The sequence below is a fragment of the Mchenga conophoros genome, linkage group LG1 (assembly GCF_057382185.1).
Source record: "Mchenga conophoros isolate Kocher_MC1m ecotype Shallow Benthic linkage group LG1, M_conophoros_male_GT1.1, whole genome shotgun sequence".
NCBI lineage: Eukaryota > Metazoa > Chordata > Actinopteri > Cichliformes > Cichlidae > Mchenga > Mchenga conophoros.
Genome location: NC_140526.1, coordinates 15,384,217 through 15,403,894, shown reverse-complemented (window position 1 = coordinate 15,403,894; position 19,678 = coordinate 15,384,217). Strand labels below are relative to the sequence as shown.

The window sequence follows — 19,678 nt, the reverse complement described above, 5'->3', positions numbered from 1 at the left end:
AAGCCTCCAATGAAATGGCTTCTGAACTGGCAAGTAATGCTTTTTTCTAACCCCTCCCCCCAAATACCCTATACTTTTATATAGGGTCTAATTTAACCTTCTGACATGCGTGACTAACAAATGCACAATAATTAATTTAGTTCTTAGCTTACACAAAGAGTTTTGTTTTTCCCCCCGCCCTCACCACAGAATAGTTATATTGGGATACATAATGCTCAATAACAAGCTTTTAGATATTAATCGTGATGGCAAAAAATTGGTTACACGGCTGTTAAACCCAGAAATATCTAATATTAATGCATTTTTACATTTAGTAATAAATTCTCTAAGAAACTTGTAGATTATATGTTTTACTAATGTGTCATTTTTATACGCACTTTCTCTATAAAGCCACCTCAATCTGCCTGTAAATTAACAGTACTAAAATGCTGATCTTTTGATGCACTGCTAGAAGATATGACTTCTTTCACCTCTGATGCACGAGAGGGAATTTAGAGAAGACAAATCAAGCTTTTGCCTACTAAACCTTAGCAAAGCCCATCTGGACACATCACCATCACACGCTCTGGATTTCTTTTCCTTCCTCTCTTCCAATCTCTGTCTCACACACAACTCACTCTCAAATGAGCCAGGCAGGCCCTGCAGCACAAATTGCTGTCAGACCACATCGGCTCTACTTCCATTAGCCATCTTAAACATAACATCCCTGCAACATCCCCACTCCACTAAGCTATGAGAACTAAATCGTGTATTTCTCTCCTGCTTACTGCGGGAACTAAAAAGCTCCTGTTTGCGTCAGCCTCTCTTCCTGCCACTTGATCCCTCCACATACTCAAGACTGTTAACAGCATTCTCCTTTAATGCTCCCATACATTAAAGCCAATCACACTGTCTCTCTTGCTCTATTGTGCAAGAGAAGTGCATTATTGCAGTTCACAGTCACGTAGACTACATACTCCCTCTCCTTGTATCAGCTCACCTCCTGTTTTCTTACTGACGCCTAGTTTTTCTCCACTTTTACCAGACAGAATTAATCCCATAGCTATCTGATAAAAATGTACGCGTGATTAATGCGTTCATAAAGAAATCCACACACACAGTCTCTCTGCGGCTAAGTCCCTGCTCCCTCTCTTCTTTCACATGCTTGTGAGAGACGCAGGCGTTGGCCATGAATAGATGAACTGCACACACTGTGATGCTCTCCTCCCTAATCTCTGAAAAGACAGTTAAAGAAGGGGCAGCGTTCTCTCACACCCTCTCCTCTTTTCATTCAGTTGTTCGTTTATCCATGTCTATCCGTCGTTCGCTCGGGAGGACCAAACAAAGCCGCAAATGGCATTCCCCTTCACGTTCACTTCCCCTCCTCCTCTCCTCCCATCTTCTTTCTCCCGTATTCATCTCTTATTTTTCTTGCCTCCCATTTACTCCCTGCAATTATGCTGACACGCACTTGTCCACCTCTACCTCTCCTTTTCCTTTTTTACTCTTCCAACATCAGCATTCATCGACTCCCCCACCCCCCTTCATTTTATGTTCAACAAAAACTATTTAACCAAACTATAAACATCCAATATCTCCTCTGTGTGAATAATCCAGTGGTGCACATTCCTTGATTTCTTTTCAATCAACCTGCTAACATTTTATTGTAATGTGCAGGAAAAGGTGCTAAATTATTTATGCCTTGCACAAGATATGTTGGCGCAATCAATGAACATGGATTTAAGCATTTTCTATCCACTTAAAACCTCAACAATCTTTAAATGTTATATTCATATTTATATTATAGCCATATATATATATAAAAAATATATATGGCTGTTTCTGTATATTTATATTAACAGAAACAGTCATGTTTTGCTCAATTTCTTTATCCACAGCTTTTCCTACTGTAAACTTATAGCAAATTCCCATCTCACTTACAACAAATTAGATGAGACAAAACACAACACTGTCTCTTTCTGAACATGGTGAACAAATTTCTTGCAAGAAAAACTGAGAAGAAGAAAAAGGAGTAGACACATCTTTCATATAATCAGCTGTTGGAAAGGGTTACTGGTATTACCTATGCTAAGAAGAGATCCATTAAATTATCTATGACAGTCTAAAATTACTTGAAATTACATCTTTCTTCAGTGATGTCTAGCAAAGGCAGACATGGCTGACTGGAGAAAGAGAAAATTATGGGTTGTCTTTGCCTTATGCATTATATTACCGGCAACTGCTGTTTCATTAGTGTGGGTGGAGAGACGCAGCTACACCATGTTTCTCAGTGATTACACTGCTCTGACTGTAAACATCACAGATTTTTAAGACTTCCGATGACTCGTCCAATCTTCAAAGACAAATAGCACTCCAGGGCAATTTGTATTGTTCAACCAAATGACTTAGCTACAAGTATGAATCTCCAATTTCCTCCCTTTTCCCTGTTATTTGCAGTCCTTCCCCTCAGTTTATTTTAGAGCATGCACTCATCTAATTTCCCTCTGCTCCCTTCCTCTGCCTGCCTGGCTCCCTTCCATTCCTCCCTTTCCTTCTCTGCCTATTTAACTACCATGGCAACAGGTGATGTAGAGACTCTCACAAGACCATGTCTCATTGCAGATAATGCAAACACACGTTCACCCACACTCACATTGTGGCAGGACTCTTTCGATCGGCGAACCATCCAGAAAGTATAGCAACGCTCACACGAGGAGCGACACAGAGAAAGTGTGAAAGTGAGAACAAAAGAAACTGAGAAGCGTAGGAGAGAGGGTCAAATGAAATGATAGAGATGTAGGTGGGGAGCCAAGAGTGTGACAATGGAGCTGAAGAAGATCACCCACACATGTCCTAACACCATCTAAGCCGCCTGTGCATCCATCTGCTACAACTTGCATCTATGTTTTGAGTATGAGAAAAAAATAAATTTCTAGCATCTGGATAATCTTTGATATTTTGCAGAACATATACATTTGAATAATATATTTATATAAGTGTATATATTTAAAACAATACATTTTGAAGGCAGCACGGTGGCACGGTGGTTAGCACTGTTGCCGCACAGCAAGAAGGTCCTGAGTTCAATTCCACCATCAGGCCGGGATCTTTCTGTGTGGAGTTTGCATGTTCTCCCCGTGTTTCCGTGGGTTCTCTCCGGGTACTCCGGCTTCCTCCCACAGTCCAAAGACATGCAACTTGTGGGGATAGGTTAATTGGATAATCCAAATTGCCACTAGGTGTGAATGTGGGTGTGAATGGTTGTCTGTCCCTATGTGTTAGCCCTGCGACAGACTGGCGACCTGTCCAGGGTGTACCCTGCTTCTCGCCCTATGACAGCTGGGATAGGCTCCAGCACGCCCCGCGACCCTGAAAAGGATAAGCGGAAGCGAATGGATGGATGGATGGACATTTTGAAGTTCATGTTTAGTGTAATAAATTATTGTCATTATGAGGCATCTGTATGAGCATTCCTCAGAGTGCAATTAAATCACATAACTACATAAAAACCTCTGTTAATATCCTGTTTCATGAACGCCCTGTGTTTATTTTAAACTACCACGCCAGAGGAAAAACCATTGTTTCTTTGTTCACTGCCTTCATTTGTTCTGTTTACTATTGTTTTCAGTGCATTTTTTTAATTAATTAAAAAAAAATGTACATGAGAACACCACATAGAAGCAGAAAAAACAATAATGATCACAGCACAGGTATATTGATTACAAGTGATACAGCAATGTAAAAGACGCTGACCTCTAAAAGATCCTGGAAAAATGAGAAGAAGGAGCGGAAGAGGGATTAACTTGGTATCAGATTGAGTGGAATTTTGAGGTTGAAAATACAGCAAACAGAAGCGAAGTGCAAGTTATTGCTTGTTAGCATTAGTATGTGATCTTAGAACATGCTTTTTTAAAAATTATTTTATACCATTCAGTTTTTAAAAAGTGCGCATAAAAAAAGGCTACAATTTTTTGTAGGTTGGTAGTTCTATAGGCAGCAATACACACAAGCGTACTTTTTATGACAAAACATGGTAGAATGTCTGAAAAGCAGTTCAGTTGTTCTTTATAGTTACAAAACTATTCAATAATCCTGTATATATTTTATGTATAAGAGAGCTATTTTTGGAGGATTGAGAGCTGAATGTGGCTCACATAAGTGCACAATTAGTAGCGCTAGAGCTTTTAATGCTGACCTGCAGTGAGCTGAAAACACTAGAGCTGCCTCGTGTTGAGTGGCTTTGCGTGAGAAAGGGATCAATGCTGGTGTGTTTGTGTATGTGTGTATGTTAGTGTGAAGCTGGGTTAAATATCTCTCGCTAGTTGCACACACACATTTCCACACACAGTTCTGTAGCTGGGTCATGCATTCAGATTAAGTCCATAAGACATGGATAACCTATATTAATGTGTTTCCAAGGGAAACATGTCAACTGAACTGATAGACCTCAGTACAGAACCCACACACAGAAATAGGATGATGTGCACTGAGGCATACATGCAGTGGAGGTGATGGATTAACAAACCATGCAAGTACCCCAAAGCTGATATTACATAATCATCTGGAAGGTCTGGAAGAAACAACAGATGGTTGTCATAAACATGGAAAGAAAGGGGGAGAAAGATGGATTTAAGGGGAAAAATGATTTTATATGTTTTAGCTTATTACAGATTACACCATTGCCTTTTTTATTTTTATTAAAAGGACAAAATCATTATAAAAATGTAAAACCTTATGGTAAAGGTGATAGAAGTCCTTTAAAAAGAGAATGATAATTGTTAGGCAATACGGTTTTCTTTTTTTTTTTTCTTGCCTGATACTTTAAAACTTTTTCAGCTTCATTTTAAAACAGCATTATTGGTGTAACACACAGACAATGTTATTAGGTTAGGGAATTCAAACAATTATGGTTCTTATTTTCATTGCAAAAATCTGTTTTACTATATTTACAGCAGGGTACAGAGCAGCGTTTGAGAAACGGGAAAATCTCTCCAATCTCTCCTTAAATCTTTCTTTACAAAGCATTGTGAGGCATTGTGAGGGTGAATAAGCATAGTGGAAGCTATGTAGATGGGAACATTGTGCCAAAAAACAGGGCCAGGCAGTGCCTTTGTTCTGCACATAAATAAATGATTGCTTCATTTAGGCTGGTGGCTTCAATAGACTGTCAGAACAAGCAACATAATCAAGTGTTCAATTGAAACAAACAGGAACTTTTAAACTGAATGAGGACCTGTCTCTCTCTTGGGGAGTGAATAGGGTAATAAGCCTCTTCAAATGCTCTGAACATGCACACACTAACACACACGGCATAGCACAAACTCAACCAACCCATCACATGCTCACAAACGCACTTCTATAACAACTAATTCCCTCTTTCGTATTCACATATGCACAAAGTTTAAAAAACAAAACAAAAAAACAGCTCACACTTAAGCACAACAAGCCTCCAACTCACTAGATTTGGCATGCACACACACACTTTCTGTTGCAGGGACCTGGTAGCCCCAGTGTGGTCGTTCTTAAACAGAGCAGTCTTATTTTGAACGACAGGACCCCATGGTGAGAGAAACACAAACAGCGGAGACAGTAGAGTCTAAAGTCTTTACACAACCCGTCACTCTGTCAGAATTTCCCTCCATTTAGTTTCTGACATTCTCTTTCTGCTCTACTGCCCCACATATTTTCTTCTTTAACCCTTTATCCCTTTCTTCTACCTCCAGTTCTTTTGGTGACCTCAACGGATTAAACTACCTCTGCAGCACACATGCGCCCAAATGTTTGCTCACCACATCTGAGTTTAGGGTATCATGATAAAGGTGTAAAATGGGAATTTAACCCCACATGGATGCATGTATATAAGCATTAGATCATTTCAAACTGGCTGCCCTCCTGAACTAGGTTATAAAACAAAGGTGTTGTTGTGGTATAGGAAAAGCTCTTAAGCATCTTTTCGTAATAATTAAGTATGCAAAGACCTGCTTGTCACTTCATCATATTCACACTATTGTTGCCTTTGAGCTTACAACTGACCTCATGCTTGAATATATGTTTTACAGGTTACACAGAATATATTAACAACCCAAACTCCAGTCAAATAGTAGTTCTTAACATTGTTGGACATTTTTTAAATACCTGTCTAAATAAGCTGGATTCAGCAGTGGATTAAAAGGAATTCAGTGCTTAGCAACGAGTTTAGGAAAACTATTCAGCCTCTCTCTCTTCTCAGTCTGAATGCTGCATAACCCTGAGGAGTGAAAAAAGAAAAACCCAAAAACGCTCCACCAGCTTTTATCGGTAATACGTTTAAGATGTCAGCACTAGTTCATAAATGTCATTTGCTGTAGCAAAGAAAAGTGACTTCTGGTCAGTTGCATAATAAGAAGAGTAATAAAACTGAAGTAAATAAAAACAAGTTCTCTGCCTAAAAGTGATTTCTCCAAAATACATGATTTTGTGGTGTAAGCCTACTAAACGACCAATATAATTTTGCTTTAGATGCACTATGCTATACTGTAGAGTAAAACAAGGCTTTCTTTAAATCTCTCTTAAAATTAAATATATCGAATGATATTCCATGAGCTTTACTAACTTAAAAGTGATTCTATACAACAGGAACAAAAAAGAAAATTAGATGATGTAAGTAGGAGGATAAGAAAACAACAAAACAATAAAACAAATACAATACCACAGAATAAAACAGGGCAGACAGGGGTCAGTTATAATAAATCATATAGCAATCAATATCAATTTTATTGACATAGCAACAAATTACAATAGTAGTCGCCTCAAGGTGCTTTATTTTGAAAAGGTAAAGACCCTACAATAATAGGACAGAATTAAAAGTTAAATAGGTATAGTAGGTAAGAGGCGATAAAGATTTTCTATTGTTGTGGCACTGGAGCTGAAACTGATGTTAGATTAAGTGTTCAGTGTGCAGAAGGTCTACATTATCCATTAATTATCCATAGCCATTCACCACAGCCACGGCCATTTGATGACCTCTGTGTCAGGCGGTGTGTTGATTCATGCAGCATCAGCAATGACAAGTTCCCCCAGTGAGTTAACATGGATGTTTTCCAACAGCTAGTAATTCAATATTCAGACCTCAGAAACGCTAATTCTTAGTAACATCTCTGTGATTACACTGAATTTCAGTGGCAACTAGAGCAATCACTCCACATTTATTTTTACCACTCAGAATAATGTTCTATGTCACCCAAAAAATCCCGAAGCCAGGTACAGTCACACTCTGGTCTGGCAATTTGTGAGTGTGGCAACATGAAGCACAGTCAGCTGCACGCACTCTGCTCCTTCTTCTCACCGTGCAATTACTGACCATGTTATAAAATAACAAAAATGCCGGACTGAGTGTTTTGACATTTCTTGTTTTAACTTTACATTTAGTAAAAAAAAAGAATCATTTTGATATTGAAAACTGCTGATAGACGTGAATGACCTCTGACCTAAATTCCATCAAAATTAAATGCAAAACTAATAACTTGAAGGGTAACTCTCTGATCAAGCATCAGAGAGACATCTGAGCTCTGATGGCCTCAGGCACAGCAGTTGTATTATGAGGCATAGTTATTTATTTATATATATAACAAAAGATCTGTTTCATGGCCAGCTCAGTTTTCTTTAGCTGCAACCAAACATCCTCTCTGTCATGCCACCTTTCTTTACATCCACAGCAGATATACTATATACAAATCAACATAAAGTCTGTAGAAATAATATAGTTTTAACCCACTTTGCAGTGTCATAGTTTCCATGTCTGAAAGTAAGGAGGATGTGCTTGGGTAAACGAGAAGACATCCATGGGCCGCCCAATCTGTTATGACCACGCAGACTTGTCAATGCAGAAATGCACTAAAATTCCCCAACAATTTATGTCTCCTCCGAGTGTGCATAAAAACAGTTATGAAAACAACTATTAATCTGTGGTGTCCACAGCTGTCCCCCTGTATGTCCACAAGCAAATATAATCCCAGCCTTGACTGCTTCAGTAAGGGGATCTGGTGGGTCTGTTATGGGATGGTTCCACTTGTCCCCTCAATGTGAAGGTTCGCTGGAAAGCAAAATGTTTTTCTAACTGATCACTTTCATTTAATAATGAAACATTTCTATAATGGTGGAAGTAGTCTCTTGCAGGTTATCAATGCCCCCTACATAGAGACAGAGTGTCAAAAAAGCCTTAATATGTAAAGCCAGAATTTGAACTGCCCTTCATAGTCACTACTGCTCAACCCAGTTAAAAACCTAAGGATGGTCGGGTAGTGACTTCATCACTGGTGCAATGAAGCAGCTCGGGCAGCAAATGGTAACCCAACACCTTACTAAGATTGCAGATGTTGTTTTTTCCTGTAATTTATAACGTGTCTGTAATTTTAGGGAGACTTTTTCAGGAAATAAATCTCCACTTTTAAGGAAAACCCCAGATTAAGTTAGAGCCATGTTATCAGTTTCCATCTCTTAGTGATGATACTCAATCCCTGTGATGTCATATGTCTGAACTGTGTCTAACATGCACAGACCTCAAGTACCACGTCGTCTGGGAGCCCTATCATGCTGCGGCAGATGGACAGTATAGATTGGATTCCTAAGTGACAATGCAGACACAAAAGCATGGAAACATGTGAGCGCATGCAACAACACTCCCAATGAAATATTTTCATTTGTTACCCAAGCACCCTTTTCCCATTTTAAAATTCATCTCCTTACTCTTAAAAAAACCCTCCTTATATTCTGACTTTCCCATCAAGTTTGATCATGTTTAATTGACTATTGTGGCAGATGGGATGGCCGACGGTCTGTGGGACTCAATGTCATCATTGTGGAACTGAGCGAGAGATTAGCAGTTAGTTAGCACTAGTGAGAGATGACAGCTGGCGCGGTTAACCTCCCCTCTTTCTGCCTCTCTCTCTCCCCCTCTCTCACACACACTCAAACAGGAAATGCTGGAGTTGAATCAGCCCTTAGCCAGGCTCAGCAATTATACACATGAAACATACTGATCAGTACTTAGAGCTTGTCAATGAAGCGCTAAATAAATGTGTCCTGGATTTATCATGAACACATTCTGGGAAGATCCTTTTACGGCTCTGCTTTTAACTTAAAAAGGAAGGAAAAGGTTATATTTTCAGCGTCAATCAAGTCTCCAGACTCTCCGAATGTACAACAGAGGACCATTTCAAATACAAAAATGTCTCTAAAATCCAGCTCTGTGACTCAGAGAAGCTTGACTGACAACAGACAGGATCATAACATGACAGCTCACTGCTTGTCTGCTTTGCAAGAAAGCCAAGACACGAAAGCTTTGCCACTGAGGCAGAGAAAACATTCATCATGTGATTTGACCCGAAAAAATGACTACAACAGCTGCTTAGAATGGCTCCAGTTTCATTAAGGCATCTGAAGTGCTTCACGCAGCTTTGGCAGCAGTTGTTTATTTTACATTTTGTTACAAGAAAAAAAAAAATCCCAAATGGACACACACCTGATGATGCTTCTTAATGAATCACTTCTACTTGTCCAGTTATTAAATAATTTCTGAACTCTTGCAAAAGCCTGAAACCAGAACTAGTTCTGGTCGTCTAATCTTTGTTAAAATGTACTGATGCTATGCAGGAAGGAAAATGCCAAATTAGGCAGATACTTGAGCCTTAAAACCTCTTCAAGTGCCAAAAAAGACCCCCAGTTTTCTCTTTGGTCTTTGCAGTTTGTTTGCCAGAAGGATTACACAAAAGCTACAAAGTTACATTTCACAAAACTACTTGGAGTGGTGAAGCATAGGCAAAAGAAAGAGAAACCCAATAAATTTGGTGTAAAGCTGGAAAATGGTAAACTGGCCCAGGGATTCTCTCTTTAAGCATCCTTTTAGTATAAATATAATTATGCAGACAAAGAACATTCATGTGTTTACCCCACTGTTTTGCTGCTGGTGAACAGCTGCTGAGAGCAGAAAGTTCAACTAATAATGCTATAACACAAATGGCAGGGTAATTTAATCATCCCAGTAAGGGTTTTCTTGGAAAAGAGAAAAGCTGTAGTGGCTGTAAGGTATGTGGGCACTCAAGAATCTGCAGAAATTGTGTTTATTACTTCAAATTTTAAGAATTTCATAGAGTCTGTAAAATGACTTAATGTGCCAACACGTTATAGCTTTCAAATAAGGATGCCAGCATTGGAACAATAGGAACATTTGAGGAGTGGAAATGCAACACAAAATTCACCATCAAGTTCTGGTACTCCAGTTTTATATATCACGATACTAGACTAACCAAAGCACACAATCAAAAATTGTAATCACTACCAAATAAAGTACAAATGCAATTTCAAGATGGCTCACAAACTGAGCACTAACACACATGCCCATAAACACCAGCATATGCATATATATCCCTGTGAGCACACACGTTTGTATTATGCAGCCAGTGTCCAACGAGATATTATTAAATTACCTCCAGGGATCCCACCAGGACTACCATGCCTGGTCACAGCAGACCAGAGAAGGGAAGCTAACAGGGCTCATGTTGCTACTCAACCATCTTCAGAAAGCTGTCTCTTCCATGACTGCAGGGAGACTGAGGGTGTCAGTTACTTGGCTCCTTCATCTGGGTCAAATCAAGTTCAACAACAGACGCTTCTCACAATCTTTAACACAGCATGTTTTGACATGATGCTTGGGAGTTGACTTGATATAAACAGTTGCATGCTCCTTAATGTGCTGAATGAATCCTATGACTGTAGGAGTATTAGAATCCAATCAAAACACATTTCTGTCAATCCAGAATAAAGCTGTTTTTCCTAATCCCCTTATTCTTTTAAAGAGAAATAACAAGCGTATGACAGCAGCGAGTCTGACAGTCTCCTGCACAACATATCCTGACATAAAATACACCAGAAATCCCTTTCTTTGATCTAATATTAAGAGGGCAAAACAGAGAATTTGGGCTTGCGCTTTTGCCTGACATTCATCTTGTTTTGACATGGGAAAATATTAACTAAACATGAACTAAAAATAAAAATCCCCAAAGATTAAACATGCAAAAAGCACAGCCAGCATAGGCCTTCTTCAAATTCATCTGCTTTTCAACAGGGGTAATTTAATACGCCAACTATGAACAGCTGGAGGCAGATTTAATTCAACTGATTGTATGCATTACTGTTCCATGTTTTTAAACCACAGACCACCAGTTGCAAGGCAGCCAAAACATGGGTAAAAGTATGCCAAACAGCACGTGTAATGGGATTTCATTCTACAGCCCTGGAAATTTGTAAAAACCCCAAACCGACCAAAGGACTGCAGAGTATAACGACTTGGCCTGAATTTTCCCCTAAAAGAGACTTGAACATGTCTATAAGGATTTTACCTTTTTGTTTGCAGTAAATTATCCTTTTCATCATTCCTCTTTTTAACAGGGAATTACTAAGCAGCACTAAAGTAATTTAATATACCCAAACAAGTCCACATCCCAAGTACAGTGGTATATGTTGCCTGTGGTACTAAAAAAAAAAAATAGTTGCTACAAGCAAGTAATTGTGTAGTCACCAAGAAACACCTTTCTTGCTCTTCGGGAGTAACAAAAGAGTAGGAAAGGGAGGTAACACGATACAGATGGATAGTGTGAGTCTACTATTGCTCTCAGACAGTGTGTAACACAGTACTCTTTGCCACTCTATTGCTTAAAACCGATGCCCTTAAACAAAGAAGTATTTCTTTGGAAATAAATTCCATAACCACCATATTGAAATATATTTTATTGCTGCTAATTATGCCTGTATGATGTAAGGAAAACTTTGTAATGGTGACATGATTCTCATTATATATAGTGTGCATATTAGCTGACCAGTTTGTATGTCTAACTGATCCCAAACATTGAAAAGCCTATAACAAGTGAATTAAAAAAATTAATTAAAAAATAAATAAATAAATAATTTTTTATATATATATGAAAGAAAAATGTGAATGCATGGAGCGTGTGAATGAAAATTACTGCTCTTATTCACTGCATTTTAGACTGCATTTTGCGAGGTGTTTATTGAGAATGTTTATACTGACAGGACAATGAAAATAAGCTGTATTGGTTAGCAGTACAGCGGATCAGATAGCACCTTTTGTCTCTCAGCTACTACTCAGAGTGCCTGTGTGACAATGCAATATGCATTCATCATCTGTCTCTACGTGGAACGGCTTTCAGTACTGTCCAGAGTACCTGTGTGTTACTGTAGCTGGATGATAAAGGAAATAGGTAAATTGCACAACTGTTTTTGGTTCACAATTTGGGTAGAGTTGTGTTTGCAAATAATGCACAATTTTCCTTTATACTTTGATTAAGGAAATAAAAATCATTAAATTGCCTGGGAACACCTCGGGGTTCCCCAAGAGGAGCTGGAAACATTGATTGTGACAGGAACCTCTGCACAGATCATTTAGCCTGCAGCCATCTGACTCCAGATAAACAGTGAAACATGGAAGATAGATGGATGAATAAATAAACTGCCCAAGTTGGTTTGTTTCACTGACCATACAAAAATACCTTTACTTGACAATGATGCTCGTTATACTGTGTGTGAAATCCTTTTGTCCTGAGCCTGACATCACACCACAGTGTGAAACTACCAGCTGTTGCTTTGTAGCCATTTAGCATTTTACACCTTGTCAACAAGACCTGTGCTACATGTTAGGACAATCTATACCAAAAAAAAAAGCAACCCCCCCCCCCCCAAAAAAAAAAAAATAAAAAAATAAAAAAAAATCATGTAATCTCAAATCTCTAATTTACTGCATCAGATAACCAATTTCCCTGTGTATTGTGACACAAATGAAGGACTCTCACACACAGACACACACATATATAAGCATACCTCCATTGCTAGTGCAGCAGTCTGCTGGTCATAGTGGTTCAGAAGATTGGGCATGAATGTTGTGTTGTAAGGCAGATCCTGGCACATTCTCAGTCTGATGGGCTCACAGGTAAACTCACTGTGGCTCTCGATGGACTCCACATGAATGGCATAGGCAGGTGTAACCAGGGAGAAGACCAGCAGGAAGACAGGCATGAAGAAATAATGGATTGGAAACCTTAGTATGCAATCAGTCGTTGCAGTTTTTGGAAAGGTGTTTCTTACATATCCTCTTCCAAGAGGTGTTTGCATCTTAAATGTAGACATTTCTCCACAGCATCTCAGAGCAATGATATTATAATGCAGTAAACCATTACACAGGCAATCTGTGAAGGAAATAGGTCCATTTTTTGTCCCAGTAGTGGTGCTAAAGCAATAGATCCACATTAGAGAACGAAAAATCCACAAAATGGGTACGCTCCCGTATGGTTCTGCTCTTTCTCACAGTCTTCACATTTGCCGGCAACTGTTGTATGTGCTCTTCTGGGTCTGAACTGTCACTTAAAAATCATTATATGATTTTCCTCCACCTCCTGATGGTTCCATTGTCAAAAACAAATCCCACCTCCAAACGGAGAGTATGTCCCACTCTCAGCCTTCTGCTGGAGGTCTCTTTTATTCTTCTTTCGCCCTTGAAAATGTTCAGCTTCTTAATTCATTTCCAGACACATTTCAAAGAACAAACCAACCCTTTCTATGACAAATAACATGGAATTGTTTTGTTGTTGTTTTTTAATTCATTAGCCAGAGAAAATTTTGTTATTTCAAAAATAAATTGCCACACTGGTTTAGATCCATCAAGCAGGTCCTGCAGAATAAAAATACAAAGATTTTAATTAAAATCTGGTATTGTCCCTCACCAGCCACACCCTACTCTATACAAGCGTCGAGGTTTAAATATCTCATAAAATCCACTAATATGTGCAGGATTGTTGTGTTTTCCTGACACAATGAGTGATAGTATAATTTAGAGATAGTGTCTTGGCTTGTCTCTGTGTTTTTAGTGATTTTCGTCTATGAGTGTTCTGTCAGTGTGTTTACGCTGCAGACAACTGAAAACACGTTCAAAGCAAACCTCGGTAGTTACTCTCGTTCAAAGCCGCTAATGCGAACGTTACACCTGCAGAACATCTGACACTCCCCCCGCCCCCACTGCAGTGTTTGTGAGAGGTTGGCCGGGCAACAGTAACGCACACCTGCGATGTTTCACACGCGCACACAGTAAACTTCAGACACGCATCATTCAAATAAAGCAGAACCCAGCATCGCGCCTTTTAATTCGCACGTGCGTGAATTGCTCCCAGTCGGTCGTTAGGCACGAGCTAACTTGCTTCAACGCTCATAGCTAGCTAGCGTTATCGCTATTAAATTGGTAACTACTTCAAGCGAACACCTGTGTAACCGTGGGGCACTGCCCTTAACGTTAGCTTCCTTCTCCTCCACGCCGGGTGGAAAAGCTGGCTGTTTTTAAGGGGGGAACAAATCTTTAAAGGTGGGCTTCAGTGCGGCATCTTCGCCGCGTTAAGGCAAAGCGCTCACACGGTGGTGACACGCCAGGATCACAGCTTATCAATCCGTTTGTCACCGCAGTGTCTTCAGCCCAGCAGCAGCAGTAGGGCGCTTCCTCTAATTAACGCATTTTCCTTGAAGTCTGCCTGCCTTGCTCGTGAACACTCAATTATGAGTCGGCAGCACAGTTACGGTCTAACATCACAGTAATAAATGATTTACCTTGTGTGTAAAACACCGAGCGGTCCTCTGCTCCACCGGCTCCGTTCACTGCAGCAGCTCGTTTGTTTCCCTGTTTGCAGCTGGTTTGACTGCGGCGCGCAGTCGACATGTCGGGACCGCGGATTCGACGTGACCGCGCAAAGACTCGACTAAATTGGCCCCACAGGAGGCTGTGCGTGTGGGCTTTCTGCAGATGTAGAACTAAATGGTACAAAACACCTCATGAAGACAGTATGCTAAGTTTAGAAACAAAATGCATTGAAATTTAAAAAAAAAATCTGAATTGTAATGAGTTTTTTTTTTAAACTGTTGTATTCGCCACAATTCAAACATGAAGCTAACAAACAACAAAGATTATTACTCTTCGTGTTAATCTCGTGGTTTCATATAAGCCTATGTGTCCGGTGTGACACACGCAGATTTGTTTTGATTGTATCAGTCAACACAGTGTCAATATTTATCCCCGATAGCCTCAGGATTAGTGAGCTATGATTCCCTTCCACACAATTGAACATGCCAGTAGATTAACCGTTTCATGGTTGATCTGATCTGATCCCCTCTGTCGTTGAGTCAGTGTGTGCAGCTTAGACTGCTGGCCCACATTCTGGCTTTCAGCTCCTAATATAACACTACTTAACATATAACCAGAGTACTCTAAATGCACAAAGACAGTCCAAGCACACAGCTTTAAGTCCACATTATGTTTAATTGATACAGAATAAAGTATGTGTGTGAAATGCATGGGCTTAAAAAAATTCTGGACACTACTTAAAATGATTACTGCTTACTTCAAATGTATGACCACCAATAAAAAGTTTACTTTTTAAAAAAAGCATACTCAATTTAATCTCACTACAGTTTTAGTTTAAAATCTCTTTGAAACATGTTTTCTCAGAATTTAAGCAAAAAGCTGACAAATAATAATGTAATTAGAAAAAGAATATATAAAAACACTTTATAATGCATATTAAATACAGTACAACCACACCAATGGCATGTTCAGCAAGCAAATAGGGTTCTCCATCCCAAGATGCTCATTTCAGTTACCTTTACAATTATCTTTCAATACAACAAATTTCCAATCTACATAACATCTTCATCATAGGTTTCCAATTTGCATAAACAGCAAGACTTCATTTTCTGTGGTCTGCTGAAGGCATCTTAAATGCAGCACAGTGGATTAATTCATCTGTACAAACAGTAAAACACTAAATATATTGCGAAAAGCTATATGTCTCTGAAATAAGCATACATGCTAAAACATACTTGAGTTAATCTAAAAACATTGTTGCTGGTTTTTCCTTCATGAACAAAGGTTTCATCGTATTGGCACACTTAAAACCCAAACAGTCAAGTAGGGGTACAGGACTGAAATCATTCTTTATATCTTACTTTGTACCTGTATATATTGTCTCTTACATTGGCATGAACGCTGAATCCTATCAGTCAATAGGGGTTTTTTTTTTGTGATGTGTTCACTAAATTAACATTAATTAGGCACACAAAGTGGAGCTGTGAGCAGCCAACTGTAGTAAACTCATTCCATTCCTGCACTACATTACTGGAGTAACACTACCCTAAATGACTGTAGAAGAAATAGTTCAGTCTGTGCAGAGATGCAGTCATGCTTTTTGGGATTTAGCCTTCTTAGATGTGCTTGCTACTTGTTGTTTAGTTACAGTTCGGAATTCGCACGCTCTCCAATCAGGTGTCGGCTGTGAGGAGAGCACTGGGCCTCTTCCTCCAACTAGAACAGAGAATGACACAAAAGACGAGGCATGATGAGACGAGTATGAGCGGTTTTGGTTTTTGCAATATGACAGAGTGAGCGCGGATGTCTACAGGTAGCCTTTATTTAAAGGATGGCTGAGTGAGAAGGAGTAACAATGAATAACTTCTGTGTCAGACTTAGACCAAGTATGTGTGTGTATGTTTGAGTCACACAACAAAGTTATACCCCTCAAGCATATTCATCTGGCCCACACAAAGATACACACCTGCTCTTTGATGTAGTTGTTCTTGCAGGGTGGCAGCCCCCTGAGAGCCAGTCCCACCATGAAGCACCACACTGACAGTCCCACTTCAACTGCCGAAAACACTGCACAGGGGATCCACAGAGCCAGGGTGGTGTCCTGAGAGATGGGAGGTGGTGGAAAGGAGAAAATGTGAGATAAATGTTGATCCTTTCTCATGTCATGCTTTAAAAAATAAAATAAAATCATGTTTTACACTGAGGGAAGGGGACTTCAAACTCACATAGATCCTTGTAGTATCAAATGGACATCGGACACCAATAGGTGACCGAGCATTGATGGGCACCTGTGTGTCACTGCAACCGACCATCAAACCCTTCCCATCGTGGGCAATTGTGACACCAATGGCAAAGAGAAGTCCGACACAACATGCTGCTGAGAGCAAAGCATTCAGGATTGATGCAGTCAGGAGGCCTATTTGCTGAAAATAGATAGTACAAAGAAATTACATATATGAGGGGATGTGCAAAGTGTCAGTGACTGAAGTGATCATATTGGTAGATGAAGTCAAATTAAATTCTTACCACTTTGAGCACATTAAGGTTCCTTGACACCACAATGGCAATAATCCCAGTTGCAATACTCTGTAACATTCAAATCATGAGATAAGATGAGATCAGTCTTTAAGCTTTGCACAGTACAGGGTTTATTAAGTTACCAGCAATTAAATTAATGCATTAAATCCTGTAGAAGAAGAACTTAAAATTTAAAACAAACAGGCTCTTTAACAGAAGTTAGGCCCATTATTGAAAAGTAAAAAATATCTGGTAACTTCTACTTCCTGTCTTACTTGTACACTCTTAAAATATGAAAGAAAACAAAGTTAATATCTTCTTATCCCCAACAAGTTTATGTGGTACATGACTGTAATTGTAATGAGGTCTGCCCCGAAGGGACAAGTAGCTGTTTTGAAGAACCGGCTCTCCTGTAATCAGCAAGTTCAGTCTTGATTGCTTAGAAACATACTCAACACTATCACTGAGGTAAAGTTAAAAAAGAAATAAAAATAAATCACCCGAGTGAGCTTTTGATGTTCTCATGCATCAAACAAGCGGAACTGCTGATATAAAAGTGATTGCAGATAGCTCTGTGTGATAAAAACTTTAAAGTAAAATGTTTTGATGAAGGCAGAAACTCCTGGAGGTTTAATGTCGCTTGGTTCACAACATGCGCATTTGAAGTGCCAAGTTGACTTTAAAACACAAAAAGAAAACCACTGACTCACCAGCAAGCCCGAGGTGACGGAGATGATGTTGGTCACGGTGTATTCAGTAGAAATTTGCTGGCTGGGTTTGGAAATGTGGCGGAGAATGCTGCCATGGACAATGGCGCCAAAGATGAAGTTTATATGGCCGATGATTATAAGGGCCAACCCCTTCCTCATCAGCCTCCTTGGCCCTTTGTCCTTATCTGAAAGTAAAACTTTCGATTACTAACTGGCACGTACAGAAACGTAACAGTGGGTGGTTTGATTGTTAATATAACTTATGGGAGATGAATCTACCTATTCCATACAAAAACAATAGACTTGTTATATCACATAGAAATGCTGTCCAGTCTTGGTTTTGCTAAAATTACAACCATCTCTAGAATAAAACCTACTGTGACACTCAGGCCTGGAGAAAGGCTTCCATCCTGGCTTCCTATACGTTTTAGAATTGATCTTTACAGTTATTTTAAAGCTTGCCTCAGTTTGGCCCCGGGTTACTTCCGCTGACCCCAGATTAGCATACTTGCAGATGACACTTTTGTCATCAGGGCCTCTTGTCTTTAGCCTACCTGAGGATATCAGGCTTGCAGAATCAGTGACTTCCTTTAAATTGCTTCTTAAAACTCATTCTAACAGACTTAATTTTACATGATTCTATTACATGTGAACTATTTTATTTTCTAGCTAGCAAATTCATTACTTCATGTATATATTCCTTTTGTTGTATGCGTGGCATTCAGATTAAACCTACCCTTTGAGTATTACTCGTCCACAGTTATGTCAGAGAACCTGCTTTTAACTGTAGTATATAAATTATTTACATTTTTTACAGCTTCACAATTAAAAAAATATTTATAAATAAATGACTTGGATAATATGCATACAAAGCCGATAAATCAGTTAGTTAATCAACCTGTCAGCTCTCTCTGGTGGACAAACTAAGTACTTTAATGTTTAATGTTAATGCGGTTTCTTTTGACAAAACAATCTGAGCTAAAACAGCTAACACTGGTGTGGCTGTGCAGCTCTTTGTGTCTCTCTTCACAATGTAATGTCTGTAAAGTCTCACCCATTTTTTAAACCCTTTTATCGACCCATTTACCTCTTCGTGCGTTTTATACACATGTGGTGAAAACTGCCCCCCCCCCAACTAAAACATTTATTATTATTATTATACATTCTGTACGTCATAACGAGTAACAGCAAACACGGGTGAAACAAGAACTGTGAGCGACCACTGGGCCAGAGATTGGAGTTAGCGCGGACGAACGACGTGCTTCCTTTTACTCGATTACTTATTCGAGTTGCCATCACTTCTCTGATTGTTTAAAAAGCCAATTTCCACTATTAATAAGTTAAAATAAAGCAATAGAGAAACTGGTGGCTAATATATAGATTAGGCAAACTTTTACAAATGAATCCACACAGCAGCTGTAGGCCTGGTGGTCAGGTATATACCCGCAGGTAAGATGGAAAATAACATCGGGAGGAAGTCGTTACTATGCAGTCTACGGTGGTTTTTACAGCACCTGAATACAATCGCAGGCAAACTCACCAAAAGTGCACATCTCTCAGCAGGGAACGACGTTTTTCTGTGAATAATGTCCAGAGTTTTCGGGCTACAGTTCAACAGCACGATAGCAGAAACTCCAAACCACACGTATGCCCCTATAGTACTTCCTGTATGACGTCACCGATCTCACCTGTGTACAATCTGCACCTCTGTGGACGCGGAAGGGCGCAGCAGTCATTTCAGACTATTCATTGCATCTTTGTTGTGTGTAATTCTCACTAATGGTGTATCCGGCACAAAACT

General features: G+C 39.4%; 2 protein-coding genes across 3 annotated transcripts in view; both read right to left on the bottom strand.

Moving 5' to 3' along the window:
• The window catches only part of LOC146583116 (frizzled-3-like), a 33,779-nt gene extending 19,001 nt beyond the window's left edge, over positions 1-14,778 (bottom strand). The window contains exons 1-2 of one of the 2 annotated variants that reach the window (XM_085267527.1): positions 14,620-14,778; positions 12,850-13,696 (exon numbers count right to left, since the gene is read on the bottom strand). In XM_085267527.1, the coding sequence (XP_085123653.1) occupies positions 12,850-13,275 (426 nt within the window). In that variant the 5' untranslated portion in view covers positions 13,276-13,696; positions 14,620-14,778. Of the gene's footprint in view, positions 1-8,516; positions 8,582-12,849; positions 13,697-14,619 lie in introns of those variants that run through there. The other variant, XM_085267536.1, reaches the window with a different exon arrangement.
• A 528-nt stretch (positions 14,779-15,306) lies between these two features.
• On the bottom strand, positions 15,307-19,590 carry krtcap3 (keratinocyte associated protein 3). Its single transcript, XM_085267578.1, has 6 exons — positions 19,418-19,590; positions 17,878-18,062; positions 17,177-17,236; positions 16,876-17,073; positions 16,617-16,751; positions 15,307-16,366 (listed from the first exon to the last, which is right to left on the bottom strand). The coding sequence occupies exons 1-6, from the start codon at positions 19,428-19,430 to the stop codon at positions 16,295-16,297; spliced, it is 663 nt and encodes a 220-aa protein (XP_085123704.1). The 5' UTR covers positions 19,431-19,590; the 3' UTR covers positions 15,307-16,294.
• Positions 19,591-19,678: the final 88 nt, after the last annotated feature.